The sequence below is a fragment of the Sphaerodactylus townsendi genome, linkage group LG07, assembly GCF_021028975.2.
Source record: "Sphaerodactylus townsendi isolate TG3544 linkage group LG07, MPM_Stown_v2.3, whole genome shotgun sequence".
NCBI classification, from domain to species: Eukaryota; Metazoa; Chordata; class Lepidosauria; order Squamata; family Sphaerodactylidae; genus Sphaerodactylus; species Sphaerodactylus townsendi.
Genome location: NC_059431.1, coordinates 1,030,229 through 1,047,117, shown reverse-complemented (window position 1 = coordinate 1,047,117; position 16,889 = coordinate 1,030,229). Strand labels below are relative to the sequence as shown.

The following is a 16,889-nucleotide window of genomic DNA, read 5'->3' as shown; positions in this document are numbered from 1 at the left end:
ATTTCTAACACGTGAGTGAGCAGGTACATCTGAAGTTATAAAGTTAACTCTGTTTCTTGGTTTGAGCAGACACAAAACCAGAGACTCTTGAGAAAACTCACCAGAGACTATTGAGAAAACTCAGCAATCAAGGACTAAAAGGGGAAGTCCTCCTATGGATTAAAAACTGGTTGAGAAACAGGAGAAGTCGATCTATGGCTCCCAATCTTGATCCTCCCTGATTTGAGGTTGCAAATGCCTTAGCAGACCAGGTGCTCGGGAGCAGCAGCAGCAGAAGCAGGCCATTGCTTTCACCTCCTGCATGTGAGCTCCCAAAGGCACCTGGTGGGCCGCTGCAGTAGCAGAGTGCTGGACTAGATGGACTCTGGTCTGATCCAGCTGGCTTGTTCTTATGTTCTTATGTTCTTAAAACCACCACAATCGTGAGAACGAGGTGGCAGATAGGTACCAAGATGTAACCAAACGTACGGTAATGTGGAAGTGTAACAGGAAAGAAACGATTTCTTATTTTATCTCCATGTAACACTCCCTTTATAGTTAGTAAACTCATATATAAAAAGCAACTGAGAATCAGTCTCTTCTGTTCTACTCTGTCAACACACACACACACACACACACACACACACAATCCCCAACGTGGTGTTCATGAGCTTCAGAGCATCCACCAACACCATGATGTCTGACAAATGTTCTTAGGAAGTGCCGGGGCAGACGGGGCTTTCCCCAGCAAAGGTTCAGATTGGTCTTTGGCAGTGGTGGGATCCAAAACACACATTAACGGAGTTCCCCATGGTGGTGGGATTCAAACTGTGGTATTGCTTTTTTCCAATGGGGCTGGGCAGAGCACGCATCGGCGAAGGCGTGGCTGGAGCATTCAGAGGCAGGAGACATTCCTGGGCGGGGCTGTGGCAAGGACGCAGCCGCTGCGCCGGTCCTTGGGCGGGAAACGAATGCACGCAGGCGCGGGCTGCCACGCCCGCCGGTGCACCTCCTGCTAGACTGCTTCCAGTTCTGCACGCTACTGCTGAGAGGAGGGGCGTAACGAAGGCAAAAATCACCCATTAGTCACCCCCTCTCGGCACACACCAATAATTAGTAACCTACTCTCGGGAACCTGTGGGAACCTGCTGGATCCCACCTCTGGTCTTTGGAGAACTGAACGGCTGTGCGGATTTTTTAAAATGTTGCCTTGGCAGCAGCTACCACCACAACACAAGGATCTTCATGGTGTGACTGAAGGTGAGCCAGGGCAGCCATTTGGTGCCAGGCTCCCCCTCCTGCAGCGGCCAAAGGTGCCTGCAGGACCAAAAGGTTTGGAGACCCCGGCTTATGGCAACGAGAATGGAGCCATAAAGGTGAGGCACAAAAGGTTTTCCACCACTTACTGCATCGTTCTTTCCAAGGGTCAACTTAACATTCACCAATTGCGGATCCTGCAATTGGTGGGCTCCTATGAATGGCATTTCCCTTCTCCCCAAGTCTTGCTCACACACACTTTCCCAATGGAGTAAACTGAAGAGGACTTGTTCCTTTTTCGGGGTATACTTCAGCAGCGTCAAATACTAGATGCAATATAAAAGTATCTGGAGAACAGAAAACGCGCCCTAAAACTCCAGTGGTGCTTCCGGGACTGGTTTTGGCCCGCTTTGATTGTGTGTTCTTGCCTGGCAGGGGGTTGAACTTGATGGCCCCAGGGGCAGAGGTGGGATCCAGCCGGTTCTCACAGGTTCCTGAGAGTAGGTTACTAATTATTTGTGTGTGCCGAGAGGGGGTTACTAATGGGTGATTTTGCCACGTGATTTCTGCCTTAGTTTCGCCCCTCCTCTCAGCAGTAGCGCGCCGAACTTGAAGCAGTCTAGCAGGAGGTGCACCGGCGCGCGTGGCAGCCTGCGCCTGCGTGCATTCGTTTCCCGCCCAAGGACTGGCGCAGCGGCTGCATCCTTGCCACAGCCCTGCCCAGGAATGTCCAACCACGCCCCCATCGTGCCCCGCCCAGCCCCATTGGCGCTACGCCACTGTTTGAATCCCACCACCATGGGAACCTGTTACTAAAATTTTTGGATCCCACCACTGCCCTGGGGTCTCTTCCAACTCTAGGAGTCTACGATTCTACGGTCTCACCTTTCCATCAGTGGTAACAGCAGCAAAGACCGTGGAAGAATAAGGAGCCCAGGCCACGTCACCCACAGCTGAGTTCAGGTCGTAGATGAACATGGGGGTCCTGCAAAGAGAAAGCTCAGGTGTCAGTTTGCAAAAATGGGTCCTTGAAGAATCCACTCCCTGGCAGAAGAAGTTCAGCGAACATTTGGAGAGACAAGTGACTTTGACGGGGACGGTGTTCAGGGCAGCCTGAAGCCAGGAGATTCGCTCGCCAGGAGGCCATTCCTGTGAGCTGTTAGCAGCTTTTTGCTGGTGTGGCCGATAAGGCCAGGACAGTTGTGCCAGTTCTGGGCCAGAAGACCAAGGCTGAGAGATGGCCTCTGAAACAAAGCCAGCCTGCGACACTCAACTGCCCCAAGAGGCTATACTGGGTTGTAAATAATGTATATGCTGTCATACCAATTTTGGAAGGGGTGCCAGAACATATGTCTAGATGAGCAAAATCTAAATGACAGCTGGACCCTCCTCCTAGCAGGTGCCGTGTGCAGATTAGGACTGAGTGCACAGCTTGTACCGTGTGCAAAACCTGATAAGGTGAGGGCACCTGATTGGTACCACTGTTGTATATAGTAAGCACAGGCAGCAGAGTGATGTGTGCCTGCAAACACCTGTGGTTTGGCGAAGCACTTTGTCAGTAGATAGAAATAAATAGAACTGCACTGGTGACTGTGCGTCTGTCAGTTCTTGTCTACATTGCGTCCTGCAAGGTGGTCTACTCCGAGTGAATCCGCTGCTTCAACAAGCTAACCACCAAGGCAACCCACAGTTCCCTTGCAAAGGGGCTGGAGAATGATTCTCACACTGCACCCACAACAGTCGGGAGATTCTTCCAGTAATTGACCCAGTTTTTAATCCACAAAAGGGCCCGTTTTCGTATTCCACGAGTCTTTGGTGAGATAGTTGAAGGGCTGCTGTCTTCCTACATTGTTCTGCCTGCCCGTTAAGATCTGCTGCATAAGGACTACTGTCTGTACCTCCAGGTGGCAGGTGGCTCACCTGGGCTTTGTATATGTCAAGTTCTGAAGCAAGCCTTTATTGGCATAGACAACAGTACAACAATAATAAAAAAAATGGATTAAAAAGCATATACAATACAGGAAATAAATGTTAGGTCGAAGGAAATCTACTGGCGTTTGGTAATTTCCAGGAGAAAGTCTGCCACTGTCATACAGAGAGAAGGATCAGGATTGTCCAACAAGTAGTGTAATCTAATTAAATCGGGGAGATCGGGTAAATGTAAAGGAGTAAGATTCACATACTTGGATCTGACTTCCTTGAATCTGAGACAGTGTAGTAATTGGTGGGCCAGAGATTCAACTGAGCCGTCGTTACATGGGCACAATCTTTCAGCCTTTTCTTGCTTACTAAATCTGCCATGCAACAAGGCAGAAGGCATAACATTAAACCTGGCGAGCATTATGGCTCTCCTTTGAACGCGGTTTATTAAGCAATACAGGTAGTGTGCCAAGTGGTCCCATTCAAATGGGAGAGAAAAATACAGGGGGGAGCACGTTTTCTTGGCTGCGGTGATTAGGATGGAGAACTCTCTATCCAATAGTTGACCTTTTAATTTCCTATAAGCTTCTGAATAGGACAAAGGGCAAAGTGAATCCACTGACAGTCCAATAGAGGCAATTTTTTCTTCAATTATGGAAAACCAGGGGTTGGAATGGGTGTCAGAGAGCAGGCAGTGGACCAGGGGATTACAGCCCGAGAGAAAATGAATTCGCAGCCAGAATCTAAAGGTCCTCAGCCAAGCGGCTGATTCCAAGGAGTTTTGACTTAACTCCAGGATGTCAGGTTCTGTGACTGAAGTCAATAAGGGACTCTGGATTCTTGATCTGAAGTCTTTATTGGAAACAACAGCACATACCTGGCTTTGCGAAAGCCAGTCCTGACTACGTTTGCAATCGCCCCTGTCTTTATCCCCACGCAGCAACTATAAATCCCCCCTCCCTTTCCCCATGGAATGTGAGAAAGACACAGCAGAAAGACAGAGCCGTTGGGGAGGTGAGAATCCCCAAGGTCAGAGCAGTGATAGATCAGTCACTAGCTGCCACCCCCTCCAGAGTTGGTGCCAGGGCAGTGGCGTAGAGCCCTGGGGACAGGGGAGGCATCTTGCACTGGGTGCGTGCCGGGGTGGGGCTGGGGGCGTTCCAGGGGCATGGCAGGGGTGCAGGGCACGCTTGTGCCCCCGGCGCAGTTCCCCCACACTACGGCTCTGCGCCAGGGTCATTCCTAGTTTCTATAGTTGCAAGCATCAAAGGAAATGAAAGAAAGAGAAAGGTCCATTAACATAGGAGAGGGGAGCCCCTTCTCCGGAGTAGGTGTGAATGCCCTCACCTGAGGGAAAAAGGAGAAAGCACATCCTGACAGTATTAGGGGGTTGATCGGTTACCACCATTTTAGCCTGGGAAGTGTCTGAAGTCTTAAGAACATAAGAACATAAGAACAAGCCAGCTGGATCAGACCAGAGTCCATCTAGTCCAGCTCTCTGCTACTCGCAGTGGCCCACCAGGTGCCTTTGGGAGCTCACGTGCAGGAGGTGAAAGCAATGGCCTTCTGCTGCTGCTGCTGCTGCTCCCGAGCACCTGGTCTGCTCAGGCATTTGCAATCTCAGATCAAGGAGGATCAAGATTGGTAGCCATAAATCGACTTCTCCTCCATCAATCTGTCCAAGCCCCTTTTAAAGCTATCCAGGTGAGTGGCCATCACCACCTCCTGTGGCAGCATATTCCAAACACCAATCACACGTTGCTTGAAGAAGTGTTTCCTTTTATTAGTCCCAATTCTTCCCCCCAGCATTTTCAACAAATGCCCCCTGGTTCTAGTATTGTGAGAAAGAGAGAAAAATTTCTCTCTGTCCACATTTTCTACCCCATGCATAATTTTATAGACTTCAATCATATCCCCCCTCAGCCGTCTCCTCTCCAAACTAAAGAGTCCCAAACGCTGCAGCCTCTCCTCATAAGGAAGGTGCTCCAGTCCCTCAATCATCCTCGTTGCCCTTCTCTGCACTTTTTCTATCTCCTCCTTTTTCTATCTCCTCCTTGCTTCTTGCCAAATATAGGAAACTGCCTGATAGTGAGTCAGACCCTCGTCTCTTGAGGCTGCTATTGCCTACTCAGACTGGCAGCTGCTCTGCAGGCTCTCAGGTGGAGGAAGGTCTTTCACATCTTCTACTGCCTGGTCCTTTTAACTGGAGATGCTGGGGATTAAATCCCGAGACCTTCTGAATGCCAAGTAAGCTAGTGATAAGCCCACAATTTTTTCATTAGCTATCTGAAATGAAGGCTCTTTCAATGGGTCAATGAATGCACCTTTCAAAGGGAGCAGCAGTGGCGTAGGAGGTGAAGAGCTCGTGTCTCTAATCTGGAGGAACCGGGTTTGATTCCCTGCTCTGCCGCCTGAGCTGTGGAGGCTTCTCTGGGGAATTCAGATTAGCCTGTACATTCCCACACATGCCAGCTGGGTGACCTTGGGCTAGTCACAGCTTCTCGGAGCTCTCAGCCCCACCCACCTCACAGGGTGTTTGTTGTGAGGGGGGAAGGGCAAGGAGATTGTAAGCCCTTTTGAGTCTCCTGCAGAAGAGAAAGGGGTGATATAAATCCAAACTCCTCCTCCTCCTCCTCCTCCTCCTCCTCCTCCTCCTCCCTCCTCCTCCTCCTCCTCCTCCTCCTCCTCTTCTTCTTCTGCCTTCTTCTTCTTCTTCTTTCTTTCTTCTTCTTCTTCTTCTTCTTCTTCTTCTTCCGTATGGTTTCCACACATCTTCAGAGGAAGATGCCAGAAAATGAATGCTTAAATGTCAGGAGAGAATGCTGCTAGGAGCAAACCATACAGCTCCTGGGCTCCTAGCACTCCCCAGTGATTCTTGTCGTGAAAGCCTTCGACAAGACAATATCTTTCAAAGCTTTTTAAAAACTATTATTATTTATATTACGTAAACTTCCTCAGGTAGATCGCTGAAGATGATGTCTTATTTCTGAGTTGCTGCCATCAGCTTTTAATACTTTTTAGAACTTTTAACTGTTTTCTATTAGATGCTGTTTTTATTGGTGGATTGTATTGTTTTGATTGTGAATTAATGGAATGATGTTTTTAATTAATATGAGTTTATGAGTGTAAAATTGATTTTATTGGTGTTTGGTGTTTGGAATATGCTGCCACAGGAGGTGGTGATGGCCACTCACCTGGATAGCTTTAAAAGGGGCTTGGACAGATTGATGGAGGAGAAGTCGATCTATGGCTACCAATCTTGATCCTCCTTGATCTGAGATTGCAAATGCCTGAGCAGACCAGGTGCTCGGGAGCAGCAGCAGCAGAAGGCCATTGCTTTCACCTCCTGCAGGTGGTGAGTCTCCCAAAGGCACCTGGTGGGCCACTGAGAGTAGCAGAGAGCTGGACTAGATGGACTCTGGTCTGATCCAGCTGGGTTGTTCTTATGTTCTTATGTTCTGCTTGGCGTAGCTTAACAGGAGCGTTATTTTGCATCTTTACACCAATCAAAAGCAAAAACTACATTCACTGGTGCTTGCTTACAACTTTATACTGCAAAGCGTTTTTTCTGCTACGTGTGACGGTTTGCTGTTATTTTATTTTGAATTACATCTGCAGCGCCATCATCTTTTTCAGTATTTTGGGTCTCTGAAGGTCTTCATCTGGCCCTGCCTGGGAGAGGGAAGGGATTTCCAGAGGTCTGGACTGGCTTGATAAGAAAATGTCACATCATAAGAACTAGCCCGCTGGATCAGACCAGAGTCCATCTAGTCCAGCTCTCTGCTACTCGCAGTGGCCCACCAGGTGCCTTTGGGAGCTCACGTGCAGGATGTGAAAGCAATGGCCTTCTACTGCTGCTGCTGCTCCTGAGCACCTGGTCTGCTAAGGCATTTGCAATCTCAGATCAAGGAGGATCAAGATTGGGAGCCACAGATCGACTTCTCCTCCATAAATCTGTCCAAGCCCCTTTTAAAGCTATCCAGGTTAGTGGCCATCACCACCTCCTGTGGCAGCATATTCCAAACACCAATCACACGTTGAGTGAAGAAGTGTTTCCTTTTATTAGTCCTAATTCTTCCCCCCAGCATTTTCAACAAATGCCCCCTGGTTCTAGTATTGTGAGAAAGAGAGAAAAATTTCTCTCTGTCCACATTTTCTACCCCATGCATAATTTTATAGACTTCAATCGTATCCCCCCTCAGACGTCTGCTCTCCAAACTAAAGAGCCCCAAACGCTGCAGCCTCTCCTCATAAGGAAGGTGCTCCAGTCCCTCCATCATCCTCGTTGCCCTTCTCTGCACTTTTTCTATCTCTTCAATATCCCTTTTGAGATGTGGCGACCAGAACTGAACACAGGACTCCAAGTGCGGTCGCACCACGGCTTTATATAAGGGCATGACAATCTTTGCAGTTTTATTATCAACTCCTTTCCTAATTTCCTAACCTTGGTTGTCCTAATAATGCACTGACCATCAAGCGTTGCTTGCAAAGGCCAAGAAGTGGAATACAGTGGAATTCAGTGTCTGCCAGCCCTGAACTCTGCCTCTGTCAGATTCTGACCACGGCAGAGAGCCAGCATGGTAGTGGTTAAGAGCAGGTGGATTCTAATCTGGAGAACCAAGTTTGATTCCCCAGTCCTTCCCATGAGTGTTTCTCCCTCACGTGGTAGGCTGGCTGTGTTACCTATCGGTTTCATAACCTGCGGATAAGTGGTAAAACTCCAACATTTGCATTTAAAAGGATTCCCCAACATGGCTTTTTTTAAAAGCCCCCAGCTCAAGCCCAGCTTTCATTTGGCTATAAACGGAAGTTATTTATCTGTACTGTTCATCCGTCTGATTCACAGCCATGAGCTCCATTCATTGAATAAAAGAAATCCATTGAGGTCTAATCTATCTAAGAGAACGAAGGAGTTGAAAGGTAGTTACACTTGAGAGATGGGGAGGCCGGCTGGAAGTCTTTCCTAGTGGGTTTGGCCCCCAATGGAGCTGTGTAGCAGACTTGTGGCCCTTCCAAAGACACCCCCCTCCCTTCCACCTCCCACTCAGCCTTTGGGAAAGAAAACAAAAAGTTGCCGGCTGAGAAAGGACGTCAAAGCGCCGGCGTTCTTTCCAGACTAGCAATCCGGGGGCACGTTCGGGACCGTGCCAGAAACTGGCTTCAGACCTGACAGCTTCGATGCCCTGGGGGGTAGTCTAAAAATAACCGAAAGCATTCACCGCACAGAACAAAACATCCCGGAAAAAGCCGCATCTCAGGCAGCTGCAGTTTGGTTTTTTGTCTCTGGCACTGAACACAGCTGGGAAATATCCAAGCAACTCGGGGGGGGGGGGGTTCAATAGGATGATTTTGGTCCGTTTCATCCAGTCTAAAGGTGGGGGAGGGTTTCAGTGGCACGGCCGGTCCGTGGCCCTGTGGGCAAGAGCCCCCTCCCTTCTAAAAATACTTGGTGGGCACCAGCGACTTTCTAAAAACCCACTTAAAAAATATTTGGTGGGCGCCAACAAAGGCGTCTGGGGGCACCCTGGCCCCACCATGTATTTAATGTATTTAACTGGTTGTTGTGGGTTTTCTGGGCTGTGTGGCCGTGGTCTGCTAGATCTGGTTCCTAACGTTTTGCCGGCATCTGTGGCCAGCATCTTCAGAGGTGTATGCTGGCCACAGATGCAGGCGTAACATTAGTGTTGGAAGTGAAGGACTTTACACTGTAACGCTGTTTCCTGCCTCAACCTACAGAGGGGGTTTTACTAGAGAGCTAGTGGCTAGATAGGGACCTCGGGATTTGACACCTTGACTCTATCATGCTGGTTCTATCCCTTTGATGTCAGACTGATACTCTCAGGGACTTCCTTCCTTCCGGCTTCTTCCTCGACTCCTCTCCATCTTCTTCTTCCTACCATGCCTAGAGAGAGGATGGATGCTCCGCGCATCCATCTCCATCCAGCTAGATTAGAATAGCATAGTGAATCTATCTACCTACCTTTCTATCCAGAATGGAGTTCACTAATAAATACTCTTTTTATTAGATTAGAAACTACAACTGAGTCCGACTTTCTTTTGTGTAAGCTTGCCGCACATTGGGATCCATCACGCACAGGCACACACACGAGGTCAGGCTTCTGCTGTGTTTTGGCCACCCGTGCCGCTCTGCTAACTACGAATAGGGATAATCTCCAACTACCAGGAGCACTTATCCCAACAATTAGGAACAAGATCTACCAGACCATGGCCACACAGCCCGGAAAACCCACAACAGCTAGTTGAATCTGGCCATGAAAGCCTTCAACAATAGAATGTATTTACTTTAGAGCAGATCTTAACCTTAAACAACTTCCGATCTTGGTTTTTAAACTACACTGATTGGCTGCTTCATCTATTCCAACAGGTGGTCACCACAGAACACTCAATCCTGACGTGTCAAAGGTCCAAGATTTTGCTCCAGATGTTCAGACCTGGCCTATCTTCCCAAAAAGCAAAATCAAGAAAAAGAGATGCTGACTGCCAAAGTGGCGTAGGAGGTTAGGAGCTCGTGTATCTAATCTGGAGGAACCGGGTTTGATTCCCAGTTCTGCCACCTGAGCTGTGGGGGCTTATCTGGGGAATTCAGATTGGCCTGTGCACTCCCACACACGCCAGCTGGGTGACCTGGGGCTAGTCACAGCTTCTCGGAGCTCTCTCAGCCCCACCTACCTCACAGGGTGTTTGTTGTGAGGGGGGAAGGGCAAGGAGATTGTCAGCCCCTTTGAGTCTCCTGCAGGAGAGAAAGGGGGGATATAAATCCAAACTCTTCTTCTTCTTCAAAGGCAAAAGACAAGAGACAGCAATGAATCTTGAGAGATATTGCACACCTCATCGCCTGCAAAATTCTCTCCCCAAGCCCCGGGCAATTCTCAATCACTCGGCTATCATGGAAAGTCAGATGAAAAAAAAAATTTGGTTGACCCAAGTAGGACAGCATTTAATTCACCAGAGGCTTCTATCGACAGCGGCCTGTTTTAGCTGCTGTTTTGCTTAGCAGAGATCCGGTCTCATTTACAGTGTAGTTGCTTTGGATTTGTATTGTCGAAGGCTTTCACGGCCGGAATCACTAGGGTGTTGTAGGTTTTCCGGGTTGTATGGCTGTGTTCCAGTTGCATTTTCTCCTGATGTGAGCCAGATGTGTTTCCGCACTCCTACATTCCTGCTGGGTGACCTTGGGCTAGTCACGGTTTTCTCAGGACTCTCTCAGCCCCACCTGCCTCACAAGGTGTCTGTAGTGGGGAGAGGAAGGGAAAGGAGCTTGTCAGCCGCCTTGAGTCTCCTGACAGGAGAGAAAGGTGGGGTATAAATCCAAACTCCTCTTCTTCTTTCCCTTCCCTTCCAGAACCCCAACTTGCTCAGACTCAGCTCTCAAAATTTCCCCTCTTGCCAACCCTACCCATGAGCTTTATTGATGTGAATACAAAATGGCGGAGGAACATTTCTCACAATACTAGAACCAGGGGGCATTCATTGAAAATGCTGGGGGGAAGAATTAGGACTCATAAAAGGAAACACTTCTTCACGCGACGTGTGATTGGTGTTTGGAATATGCTGCCCCAGGAGGGGGTGATGGCCACTAACCTGGATAGCTTTAAAAGGGGCTTGGACAGATTTATGGAGGAGAAGTCAATCTATGGCAGTGATGGCAAACCTATGGCACGGGTGCCAAATGTGGCACTCAGAGCCCTCTCTGTTGGCACGTGCAATCAGCCCCCCCCCCCTCCACATCTAGGCTGGCCTGGGTTGCTGGGCTCGATTATTAGCATTAAACCTAACACCTAGTTTTGAGGAAGCAGTGTAGGTAACCCTGTTAAGCGCTGTTAAACCCCACTGATTTTCATGAGAAGAACTAAAGTGCAATCCTTTACCTGGGTGTAAGCTGAGTTGCTGGCAATGGGGCTTGCTTCTGAGTAAACCCTCCTAGGGTTGTAATTCACCCATTGGAAGAGTTGCACGGTTGCTTCAAAGCAAAGCCACCGACTACCACCAAGTTTACTCCCGAGTAACGCACGCCTCAGAGCAAACCATTTTTTCTAAACTAAAACCTCAGTATTCAGGTTAAATTGCCTTGTTGGCACTTTGCGATAAATAAGTGGGTTTTGGGTTGCAGTTTGGGCACTCGGTCTCGAAAAGGTTAGCCACCACTGATCTATGGCTACCAATCTTGATCCTCCTTGATCTGAGATTGTAAATGCCTTAACAGACCAGGTGATCGGGAGCAGCAGCCGCAGAAGGCCATTGCTTTCACATCCTGCAGGTGAGCTCCCAAAGGCACCTGGTGGGCCACTGCAAGTAGCAGAGAGCTGGACTAGTTGGACTCTGGTCTGATCCAGCAGGCTAGTTCTTATGTTCTTATGTTCTTAAAGGACCAGACCAGGTGCTCGGGAGCAGCAGCAGCAGCAGAAGGCCATTGCTTTCACCTCCTGCAGGTGAGCTCCCAAAGGCACCTGGTGGGCCACTGCGAGTAGCAGAGTGCTGGACTAGATGGACTCTGGTCTGATCCAGCAGGCTTGTTCTTATGTTCTTATGTTCTTAACAATGGGGCAAAGGGCTATGGGCAGAAGAGTAGGGCATACCTATCCAAATAAAGCACTCCGCGGAGGGCAGAGAGGGCGAGTTGCTCAGCCCAGGCCATACTCACCTGCCACACAGGGTCCGTGTGCCTGTTGGCCGAGCTCTTGTAGCCGGGCTGGGAGCTGGCGGGCTTCTTCAGGTTGTAGATGGCCACGTTGCCGTCATAGAAGCCCACCACAATCAAGTAGGGGTGGTCCACGTGAATGTCGGCGCACATGATGCCGCTCTCGCTGTTGAAGATGTATTCCGGGAAGGAGGGGTTCTTCAGGGTATAGAGGAGGAGCATCCCTCGGCTCTGCTTCACAAAATCGTCTGGACCAAAAGAAGAGGAAGAGGAGGAGAGCATCAAATGAGTGCCCCTTTTATTAGAACTCATCCAAGGTGACAGCTGGGGCAGAGTGGCTGTTTAAGAGACCAGAAAAGCGCTCAGTGGGCGGCTGTCTTGCGAGGCCAGAAGTGGGTCCCGGTGGTGGGTCCCAGTGGTGCCAACTGTGTGCAAGATCTGCATGTCTCAGATATGGTATCCCCATAGTCTGAGGAACTACCATGTGCAAGGCCCCCTCACGTTGCTCCTGGGCCATTTTCAGTGGCTTAATGTGCCTGTGCTAATAGCCATCATCTCACCTAGGGTGCCCCAGCCCCCTCCCCTCTGTTCCACATGGGCCCCTAACATCATCGGGACCCACTATCTTTTCTTGGGAGGGTTACGTAAGGGTTTCGTGGGACGCTGTTTTAGGACATAACTGTTGTTTTAAATTATATTTATGATTTTATATATGATGTTTTATATTGTACACTGCCCTGAGCCCTTCGGGGATAGGGTGGTATATTAAATCAGATAGATAGATAGATAGATAGATAGATAGATAGATAGATAGATAGATAGATAGATAGATAGATAGATAGATAGATAGATAGATAGATAGATAGATAGATAGATAGATAGATAGATAGATAGATAGATAGATAGATAGATAGATAGATAGATAGATAGATAGATGGACGGATAGACGGATAGACGGATAGACGGATAGACGGATGGACGGATGGACGGATGGACGGATGGACGGATGGACGGATGGACGGATGGACGGATGGACGGATGGACGGATGGATAAGCAAGCAAGCTATGCGAAGGACTCTGATCTTGGGTGCCATTTTAGTTGTTTCGTTGCATGGATGGGGATGAGTTTGGCTGCCTTGCAGAATCTCTTTAAAATCAGGCTGATTTGGGGTGAGTCTCCTACAATTCCCCAAACTGCTCTCTCTGTCAGTCAGTCAGTCAGTCAGTCAGTCAGTCAGTCAGTCAGTCAGTCAGTCAGTCAGTCAGTCTGTCTGTCTGTCTGTCTGTCTGTCTCTCTCTCTCCATCTCTCTGTCTGTCAGTCTGTCTACCTTTATTTAAAATGTTGATTAGCAGCCTTTTTTCCTTATGGGGCTCAAGGCGGCTTACAAAGACATAAAACACATAGCATAAGATGCATGCAACACATAAAATGAAATTTTATTTTTTCAATAATTTTATTGCATCATTTGAATATTCCATTTTATATTAATACTCTTCTTCATTCGTTTTCAAACAATACATTTTCCCCCTTTTTTTTTTTTTTTTTTTTCCCTCTCAGATTTCCTTTCCTATAGTTTTATCAAATAAACAGCAGTAAGTTCATTCTTTGTAATCTCTTCTCCCATATCTCCTCATTGACTCCAGCTTCTTTCATCCAGGTCCGCAAGATATATTGTCCATATCTTCAAAATTTCGCAAATTCTGTTTATCTTGGCCACAGTTTTATTTCCTTTTTTTAGTTATTATTTTGAAAAAAATGTCCAGTGTCACTTGGTTCCCTCTAGATATATTCCTAAACCATTTCTGGATTTCGTCCATTTTTTCTCTTTCCAGCCTCCAAAAGCTTATTAGTTGCATGTGCTGCTTTGATCATTATTTTATATGTATGTAGCTATATTTTTTTATCTACTCCTTTTTATTCTCCATTTACACCTGCATCTTTTGGAACATTAAATCCTCATTATTTCTATCCCAATATTAATAATCTTCACCAGTTTCTCGGCCATATAACATTACAGTGCTGTCCAAAAAATTTTCTACTTCTATACATTCCTGGTCCCACATATGGCTATGCACATGCCAGCCCTGATCTCCTCCGCAGTGCCAGCATTTAGGACTGAGTCCTTTAATCATGTATGCTAGTTGTTTTGGTGTTCTATACCATTTCAATATCACTTTTCTTTCCAACTCCATATATTTCTCAATCTTTATATTTTTCCAACTGTCTATTAAATTTTCAGTTTTTCCGGTGTCTAAAAGAAGAAGAAGAAGAAGAAGAAGAAGAGAAGAAGAAGAAGAGTTTTGGATTTATATCCCCCCTTTCTCTCCTGTAGGAGACTCAAAGGGGATTACAATCTCCTTGCCCTTCCCCCCTCACAACAAACACCCTGTGAGGTGGGTGGGGCTGAGAGAGCTCCGAGAAGCTGTGACTAGCCCAAGGTCACCCAGCTGGCATGTATGGGAGTGCACAGGCTAATCTGAATTCCCCAGATAAGCCTCCACAGCTCAGGCGGCAGAGCTGGGAATCAAACCCGGTTCCTCCAGATCAGAGTGCACCTGCTCTTAGCCACTGCTCTTAGCCACTACGCCACTGCTGCTCCCTCTACGCAAAAAACCTTCCTTCTCCCTTCCTTCTCCCTAGAAAACCTTCCTTCTACCATTTTTGATTCAATGTTCTTATCATAAAGTCTTTGTCATCAACCATATACTTATATATATGTCACAAAATTTTCCCTTTACATTTTTCATATAGTTCAAAAACATTTTGCCATTATACATTCTCCTCTTATTCGTGGAACCTTTATCCTTTCCCAAATGCCCCTCAAGACATAACATGAAAATTTAAAACCGCTACGCAGGACTGCTGCTCAGCGTAACCAAATGCGGTCCTTAATAAAGCCATGTTCGGCTGCTTCCTCAGGATCAAACGGGAGGGCGCCGGGCACACTCCCCTGGGGAGGCTGTTCCCTAAACGTGGGGCTGCCGTAAAAAGGCTTCTTTGATTGACAGGACAATCAAGAGGGCCCCTCCCTGTGATCTTAAAACGGGAGCCATCAGGGAAGTTAAACTGGCAAGTTAAAATGCTCAGACTCCGAAATTCTTCTAAAAGGCAAAAGGCCAGCTGCGTTCTGCTTCCAGCGCTACCATCTAGCATTCAGCCACAAGTGCGCTCGTAATGAAGGAGGAAAGTGGAAAACAGCAGGACTCCAAGGTGGGGTCAGAGCGAAAGCATTTTAAGAGGAGTAGAACGTCCTTCAGTCCTTCGCTCCTCGGCGTAATCACAAAGACTGGGGAAAAAGCACAGCACTGGCCGGGGGAAAAGATCTCACTAGGACAGGGGTGGGCAATTATTTTTTCCATGGGGCCGCATAAGAAACAGAAAATATTGTGGAGGGCCGGGCCAAAAGGCAGGGGGGCGAAGCGCTTTTGAAAGCCCTGCAGAAGCTGGCAGCCAAGGCAACCGGCTTCTGCAGGGCTTTCAAAGGTGCCTTGCTCCCCAGCAAGGCGGGGGGCGAGGCGAGGCGCTTTTGAAAGCCCCGCAGAAGCCGGCAGCCAAGGCAACCGGCTTCTGCGGGGCTTTCAAAGACGCCTCGCTCCCCAGCAAGGCAGGGGGGCCAGTCAGGGTCATCCGGCGGGCCGGATGTGGCCCGCGGGCCGTATGATGCCCAGGTCTGCATTAGGAGCTTCCACAAGCCAGAACCTAAAGACAAACCACAGTCATAACAAGAAGAAGCGGTGTTTGGATTTACACCCAGCTTTTCTTGCCTGTAAGGAGTCTCAAAGCGGCTTACAAGCTCCTATAAGAACATAAGGAAGAGCCTGCTGGATCAGACCAGAGTCCATCTAGTCCAGCACTCTGCTACTCGCAGTGGCCCACCAGGTGCCTTTGGGAGCTCACCTGCAGGATTATTATTATTATTTATTTAATTTAATATACCGCCCCATCCCCGAAGGGCTCTGGGTGGTGTACAACATAAAACAGTATATATAAGATCAACATAAATACAATTTCCATAAATACACTTAAACAGTAATTGTTTCCAAAAAAGGCGTCTCACGAAAGCCTTACTTAAACAAAAACTTAAACTTAACCTCCTCCTAAAAAAGGAAGGGGGGGAGGTAATGGGTCCTGATGACATTGAAGACCCATGAGGAATAATGGGGCACACTCCAGGTGGCTAGAGTCTCTCCAAAGGCCCGAGTGGGAGACAACTCCAGTCTTGCTTACAGGTGGCCCTCATGAAAGGAACTCACCAAAGCTGTCTCCGCGAGGGCTGGACCAGCGCTGGAGGGAGAGTGTTCCACCAGGCAGGGGCCAGAGCCGTGAAGGCCCTGGCCCGAGTGGAGGCCAGCCGTGTCATTGAGGGGCTGGGGATCTCCAGTAAGTTGGCCTCTGCCGAACGCAGAGGACGAACCGGGACATATGGGATGTGAAAGCAATGGTCTTCTGCTGCTGCTGCTGCTCCCGAGCACCTGGTCTGGTCCTTTCCCTTCCTCTCCCCACAACAGACACTTTGTGAGGCAGGTGGAGCTGAGAGAGTCCTGAGAAAACCGTGACTGGCTTCATGTGAAGGAGTGGGGAAACAAATCCAGTTCACCAGATGAGGGTCTGCCAGTCATGTGGAGTGGTGGGGAACTGAACCCGGTTCTGCAGATTAGAGTCCACTGCTCACGTGGAGGAGTGAGGAATGAAACCCTGTTCTACAGAGTGCACTGTTCTTTACCACCACATCACACTGTAGGTGCAGGGTATATTCTGAGGATTCTTTAAATCCTTATAGAAAATTGCTCTCTCTTTAATTACATTGTCTTTATAATTTTGTGCTTCAGCCATAACCAAATTATATAAAAGGCACGTAGGCCTTTTGCTCTTTGCTCCTCTTTCCTGTTACTAACCAGAACAGCACCGGCCTTGATGAATACCCTTTTGTTCTAACTTACCCCTTTGGAATTTAGAAGATTTTAAATGATGTTGTCTTTGAGGTCTTCTTGTCCTTACTGGCACCATAAGTCTGTCCTTTTTCTGATACAAACTAGAACCAGGAAAATAACCTGGTTCTTAACACTAACAAG

At 48.1% G+C, this 16,889-nt stretch overlaps 1 protein-coding gene across 1 annotated transcript in view; it reads right to left on the bottom strand.

Moving 5' to 3' along the window:
• LOC125436062 (dynein axonemal intermediate chain 1-like) overlaps positions 1-2,218 on the bottom strand; it is a 56,026-nt gene extending 53,808 nt beyond the window's left edge. The window contains exon 1 of the mRNA XM_048502647.1: positions 2,122-2,218. Coding sequence (XP_048358604.1) covers positions 2,122-2,214 — 93 coding nt within the window. The 5' untranslated portion in view covers positions 2,215-2,218. The remainder of the gene's footprint in view (positions 1-2,121) is intronic.
• Between the last annotated feature and the right edge of the window lie 14,671 nt (positions 2,219-16,889).